The sequence below is a fragment of the Chrysochloris asiatica genome, unplaced genomic scaffold (genome assembly GCF_000296735.1).
Source record: "Chrysochloris asiatica unplaced genomic scaffold, ChrAsi1.0 scaffold00067, whole genome shotgun sequence".
Lineage (NCBI taxonomy): Eukaryota > Metazoa > Chordata > Mammalia > Afrosoricida > Chrysochloridae > Chrysochloris > Chrysochloris asiatica.
The window spans coordinates 8,135,412-8,142,556 of record NW_006408585.1 but is presented as its reverse complement, the minus strand read 5'-3'; the positions used below and the strand labels follow the sequence as shown (position 1 = coordinate 8,142,556).

The following is a 7,145-nucleotide window of genomic DNA, read 5'->3' as shown; positions in this document are numbered from 1 at the left end:
GTTTCAAGATACCACTGTTGGTCGTTTTGATGTAACTTAGGATTTAAATTTTGGCCTATTTCCTCTTTTGTCTGCTTGTCCCGCTCCACAATCCCCGTTCAGGCCTTTTTTCTAGTTGGAAACAGTTCAGGGCCGGCTGTGGCTGTTTGGTTTTAATTAGAAACTCTCTTTAAATTTCAAGGAGATCTGTGCGCATGCATAGTAGAACCCTCCGAGGGTGGGGCTGGGGTGCCCACTAGCTCAGGCACCCCTCTAGTCACCAGAATGGAGGTGCGCAGATAGCAAGGGACCAAGAACAGATGCCAAAAGAAAAGTATGTCCACACCTTTATCTCTGTGGTTCTGCCAGGCATCTGTGGCCGCTCCAATCCTTCCCTCATGTGGTCTCCCCCAAGATGGCAGCTCCTGGAGCAGCTGAGTGTCCTGGACTAGAAAGCAATGGATTTCTTGGTTCTGCCACAAATTCCCCCAGCTGTGAGCCTTCCAACCTTCTAAATATTCCTTTATATGTGGTTCAGAGTTCTGGGACCAGCCCCTGAGCCTGCTTGGTAGGATATTTTGTGTTGTTGCTGGCAGAGCTCCTTTACTTCATGTCCACCGGATCCGCCATCTTGTTTGTTCGTTCCTGGAATTAAGTTTTTTAGAGAAACCAATGGCTCCTCCTGGTGTGGCGCTGTAGGTTAAGTACTTGATCACAAGGTTGATTTGAAATGTAAGGTCAGTAGTTCAAACTCACCAGCCGCTCCTCAGAAACCCTATACAGGGCCACTATGGATCAGAACCGACTCGATGGCACTTAATAACAACAATGGTTCCTCCATCACAGCTAGGTCCTGTAGTTCCCTCATTTGAAGCAGAGTGGAAGTATCCTTATTGTCTCTTTCTGTTCTGAAATTCTGATCACCCATAAATTATTACTCTTCATCATATGCCACATAACTCTTAGGCTTTCTTCAGATTTTTTCATTCTTTTTTCTGATTGTTCTTCTAATAGACTAGCATTGAGAGATTTATCTTCAAGTTTACTAATTTGAGTTTCTCAAAGTGCTTTTGATCTACTCCTTTGTCCTTTTAATGTACTGTTCACTTCTAATGTCTTAATATTAATCTTCTAGATTTCTAATGGCAGGTTTTGTATTTCTTCCAAAGTTTCATTGATTTTCTTTGTTTTTGTAATGTTTTCCTGAATTCTTCTAAAGTTTTTTTTTCTGTGTACTCCTTGATTTCCTCCATGTTTCTGTCAATCCTTTGAAGGCACCTAAATATTATTGTTTAAATTTTTTTTTAGTTAGTTCCATTGCATTTTCTTCCTCAGAAACATTTTCTGGCTTTACATTTTGAACATGTGTTTGAGCCTTACTCTCATTTCTTTGTGTGAGCTAAAAGGATCTGTTGTCTCCGGAACATTGTGGTTTTTCATATTTGTATTTAATTGATGATTATATATTGATTTTGAGTTATAATATAGCTCAGTAGGATAGGCACTGGACTGCTAACTATAATTCAGCAATTCAAATACACCAGCTTCTCTTCAGAAACCCTATACAGGGTTGCTATGAGTCAGAATTGATTTAACGACACTGAACAACAACAATGTTGATGTGTTCTTAGATTTTCATCCACTATGTTCTGTGGGTGTAGTAAGAGAATGGAAAAATGCACACCACCCTCTGTTAGCACACCTGTGTAGGGTGCATTTGCCTGATTTTGGCTGCTGCCTATTGCTGATCATGTTGTTCAGGAGATGGTATTGGCTCTTGCCCAATCTGCAAAGGGTACAGTTGTGGCGGGCTGTGTGAGCATAGTTTCTGTCTCTTGTCTGGGAAAGAGGAGAGACCACTCCCCCCCCCCACACACACACATACAAGAAAACAAATCAGAATAAACAAACAAACAACAATGAAAAGAGAATATAATAAAGGGAAAAAAATATACAAGGCAGTATCCAGAAAAAAAAAAATCATAACTAAAAAGAGGGACAGGAAAATGGAGTCATAGAAGAGAAAAATAAAAGAAATTAAAAGCACATAAGAAAATCCAGAGAGTGGCAAGATGAAAAGAGAAAGAGAGTAGAGAGCAGTAAAGAAAGATCAAAAGGGAAAAAAATAGAGGAAGAGGGTAAATGAAACAAGAAAAGAAGGATAAACAAAAGCAAAAATGGAAAGAATAAAATTTAAGGGAATGAAAAGAGAAGGAGACTAAAGAACAAACAAACAAAAACAGCAAAAGAAAAAACAAAACAGAAACAATAACATAAAAAAAAAACTTTGCAGTTGTTGGCCCTGGAGAGGAGAAAACTCTGGGGGTCCTTGGCAGCCAAAGAGCTGATGAGTTGGGTGCAAGAGGGAGGTGAGAGCAGAGTTCCTGGCCCTAGGTGGAGTTCCTACAGTCCTAAGTGTTATTTATGTTCAAAGCACTCAATCCAAAAGTAGTTTGTGGAGGCCCTGATGGAGCTGATTTCAGAGTCTCACCTGTGGACCAGGTGACCGATTATGTGGGTTTATGCTAGACTAGTGCTGGTCTGGTGGCTCTGTGGATTCTGAATGTGTGCAGCAAAACCCACCTGAATCCAGACACCAAAGGGTTGAAGCTGACTCCTGTCTCACACTGGTGTGGCTCAGAACCTATGTGGCTCCAAATTTCCAGAGAGCAGGGTCTGTGCTGGGGGTGGATGAGGGTGGAGACTGGCCACACATCTGGTCACCATAGGAGTATGGGGAAAAAACAAGGAATTGTACCTTTCTCATCACCTACTCAGCCAGCTTACAAAAGCTCTGTCACCTAAGCTGCTTACAAAAGTTGAAGGTGGTTGTGCTGTGTCTGACCATCCTTTCACCAGTATATCTCCCTTTCTTGCTATCCCTATTCACTTCTCCTAACAAGCACTCAGTCAACTTCTCTAATCTTTCCTCTGAAGTTCAGGGTTCCAGGATTTTCATCTGTGTCCGTTTCATTTGTCTCTCATGTCTTTGCTGTAGAGGGTCCAAGTAGTGTATCTAGCTAGTCTGCCATCTTGCCATAAGCCTACCTCTTTCAGAGTTTCATATATGTCATTTCATTGCCTCTTTGCCTGCATGGTTTCTGTTGGGAAATCAGCATTCAGTCTTATTGGTTTACCTTTGTAAGTAACATTTGTTTGAACTCTGAGTTGCTCTCAGGAATCTTTCTTTGTCTTTTGATTTGGAAAGTTTGATTATGACTTGATGATTTTCTTTTGGGATTTGCTCAGCTTCTTGTATACTTATCTTCTTGTCTTTCATGATATTAGGGAAGTTTTCTTCCAACAAGTCTCCATTTTTCTTTGTACTTTTCTTGTTTCTTTCTGTTCTGGAATTCTGATCACTTGTAAGTTGTTCCTCTTGATGGTGTCCCACATCATTCTTAAATTTTCTTCATCTTTTTTTCTGGTTTTCTTTTAGCAGACTAGTTTACGGTCTTCCATTGACTCAAAACTACTCCTTTGCCCTTTTGATGTATTATCTATTTAGGAATCTTAGTATTAATTTTCTGTAGTTTTATTTGTAGTTTTTGTATTGTTTCTAATTCTCATTTATTTTGTACACTTGCTTTTGCAGTGGTTTCCGGAATACTTCTAAATTCAAAGATACTGTGTTATCTTTGCTTTTATCTGCAGTTTTCTCACTCTTTCTCTCAATCCATTGAAGAGTTCCAAATAGCATTCTTTTGAATTCTTTCTCAGGCAGATCCAATGCCATTTCTTTCCCAGAAACTTTTTCTGGGTCTGCATTTTGGTCACTTATTTGAGCCACTCTGTCTTCTTTCTTTATGGGAACTGAAATTGTCTGTTGTCTCTGAGACATTGTGATGTCATTGTATTTTTATTTAATAGGTGATTATATTTTGATGTGTTCTTAGGCACTCACAACATTCTTCCTGGTAGGTGTGATAGAGAATGGAAGTGTGTGCTGTCCTATGCTTGCTGTTAATGTAGTGCATTCAGGGTGAGTTTGACTTATGTTGGCTGCTACCTATCATTCATCAGGTGCTACAGGAACTGGGGCACGCTGCTCAGTATGGGTTGGTACCTTCTTCCAGTTGAGGAGTTCATGAGATTGGACCAGGTAGAAGGGAGGGAAGCATGCCCAACCTTAGATGGAGTTCCTATAGTCTTAGGTGTATGGTTAGGGCACCTATTCATCAAGTAGTTAATGAGCACTTGAATGGTGGCTGAGGTCAGGGTCTTTGGATCCAGAAGGAACTCTTTCAGATCCAAAGGTCAGTTGGAGGCAGGGTAACTGTTATGGCAGTTCCTATTCATCCAGCACTGTCTAGAAACTGGTACTGCACTTTCTGTTAGTCTGAAGATGAGAAATTTGGGATCTTCCAGACACAGGGTTGTTGCACCCTGTGACCAATTCACAATGGCATTGCTCTGACTTCTGGCAGAGCATGGGCTGTGCAGAGGATGGATGAGGGTGAAGGTGACACTTCTGGTCACCAGGAGGGGTGGAGAACAGGAAGAATTGCAGCTTTCTTGTTGCCAAGCATTGGTGTGTATCTGTGCCATCAAGCCACTTGTCTTGATTGAATGCTGCTTGTAAAAGTTCAAAATGACCGCACTGTATCAGGCCAACCAACACTTTACCCATATGTCTCCTCTTTTTGCCACCCCTGTTCAGTTTCTTCTCCTAGTTAGTATTCAGTCTACTTCTGAGGGAACTGAAGTAAAAATTCAAATCTTGAATTGCAGTATTGAAGGATTCTATGGGCAAATTATTGAATGATGCAGACAGCATAAAAAAATGGAAGGAATATACAGATTCACTGTACCAAAAAGAAATGGTTGATGTGTAACCATTTCAATGATCCTGAAGGAAGAAGTCCAAGGTGCATTGAGGGCATTGGCAAAGAACAAGATACTGGGAATGATGGAATACAAATTGAAGTCTTTCAACAAACTGATGAGGCGCTGGAGGCACTCACTCATCTATGCAAGAAATTTGGAAGACAACTACCTGGCCAACTGACTAGAAGAGATTTATATTTTTGCCCATTCCAAAGAGAGGTGACCCAAAGGAATGCGGAAATCATCAGACAATATCTTTGATATCCCATGAAAGTAGTTTTACTAAGGTACTATGAAAATAGCTGCAACCATACATTGACAGAGAACTTCCAGAGGTTCAAGTCAGATTCAGAAGAGGATGTGGAAGGAGGGATATCATTGCTGTCTGATATCAGATGGATCTTGGCTGAAAGTAGAGAGTATCAGGAAGATATTTACCTGTGCTTTACCAACTATGCCAAGGCTTTTGATTGTGTGGATCATGGCAAGTTATGGACAACATTGTGAAGTATGAGTATTCCAGAACACTTACTTGTGCTCATGAGGAACCTGTACACAGACCAAGAGGCAGCTGTTTGAACAGATCAAGGAAACACTGAATGGGGTTTAAAATTAAGAAAGGTGTATACCAGAGTTGTATTATTTCACCATACTTATTCAATCCATATGCTGAGCAAATAATCCAAAAGCTGTATTATATGAATAAAAATGTGGCATCAGGATTGGAGGAAGACTCACTAAGGAAGAGCTGCGCTATGCAGGTGATGCAACCTTGCTTGCTGAAAGTGAAGAGAACTTAAAATACTTACTGATGAAGATCAAAGACCACAGTCTTCAGTATGGGTTGCATCTCAATGTAAAGAAAACAAAAATCCTCACCACTGGCCCAATAAACAACATCCATATAAACAGGGAAAAGATTGAAGTTGTCAAAGACTTCCTTTTGCTTGGATCCACTATCAGCACTCATGGAAGCAGTAGTAGTTAAGAAATCAAATGATGTATTGCATTAGGCAAATATGTTGCACATGACCTCTTTAAAATGCTCAGGTGCAAAGACGTCAGTTTGAGGACTAAGGTGTGCCAAACTCAAGCCATGGTATCTTCAATAACTTCATATGCTTCCGAAAGTTGAACAGTGAATAAGGAAGACCGTAGAAGAATTGAAGCATTTGAGCTATGGAGTGGGAGGAGAATATTAAATGTACCGAGGACTTCCAAAAAACAAATAAATGTGTGATGGAAGAAGTAAAGCCAGAATGCTCCTTGGAAACCAAGATGGCCAAACTTTGTCTCTCATACTTTGGACATATTATCAGGAGGGACAGTCACTGATAAAGTAAAGTGGAGGGTTGAAGCAAAAGAGGAAGACCCCTAACTAGATGGATTGGCACAGCACCTAACAACAACACCATGAGTTGGAACCGTCATGACAGCACTTAACAACAACTCATAATACAAATAATTTTTGGTTTTCTTACCATCTCTGAGTTTCTCTTTCCAGATTATCACCCAGGGTTTTTATTTGTTTCCGATATACTTCCTGCGTTGTTCTAAAAACAAGAAATTATATTGCAAGTTTGCATTTGTGGGCGTTATGAGAATGTATAAAAGACTCTTTTGGTATCATTCTTATTCTCATTAAATATACAGTATAACTTAAAGATAAAACAAACCTTGTAAAACAACTAAATAGTTAAGTGGCAGATTAACAGAAAGATAGTTACAATTCTGTGTATGAGCAGATTCTATAAGCATCAAAGTAGATATCCAAAGTTAGAGATGAACAGATTCTGTGGAGGCAACTGTAGAGGGTTACTATATGTGGATGTTTAAGGAAGCATAGAGGAGCAATCTTACCAAGGAAAGGGTATCATCATTTGTAAAGACACAAAGGAAAGGAAAAAGTCATGGCTGTGTGACACAAGTAGACTTGCAATATACAGAGGACATGAAAGGGAAAAATAACCCCATGATCTTGACAATATTGATCAGCAAATTGTTGAGGAACTCTGAATTTAGAGCCTGTTCTGATTTGATTAAAAAAACAAAACAATACAGAGTCTTGAACTAGGGGAGATTACTAATTAAGGATAGAAGTTTGTTTTTTCTTTTCTTTTGAGAACAAATGGAAATATGAAGATTCTAACGTATTTGTTGTTAAATGCCGTCAAGTCAGTTCCGACTCATAGCAAGCCTATATAGGGTTTCTGAGGAGTGACTGGTGAGTTTGAACTGCTGACCTTGCAGTTCAAACTGACCTTGCGGTCCAGTGCTTAGCCTACAGCGTCACACCAGGACTCCCAACAGAGGTATTGTTGTTGTTGTTGTTAAGTGCC

At 39.9% G+C, this 7,145-nt stretch overlaps 1 protein-coding gene across 1 annotated transcript in view; it reads right to left on the bottom strand.

Annotated features, from left to right (window-relative positions):
• CCDC175 (coiled-coil domain containing 175) overlaps positions 1-7,145 on the bottom strand; it is a 115,714-nt gene that overhangs the window by 38,686 nt on the left and 69,883 nt on the right. Inside the window, exon 11 of the mRNA XM_006864638.1 lies at positions 6,288-6,359. Coding sequence (XP_006864700.1) covers positions 6,288-6,359 — 72 coding nt within the window. The remainder of the gene's footprint in view (positions 1-6,287; positions 6,360-7,145) is intronic.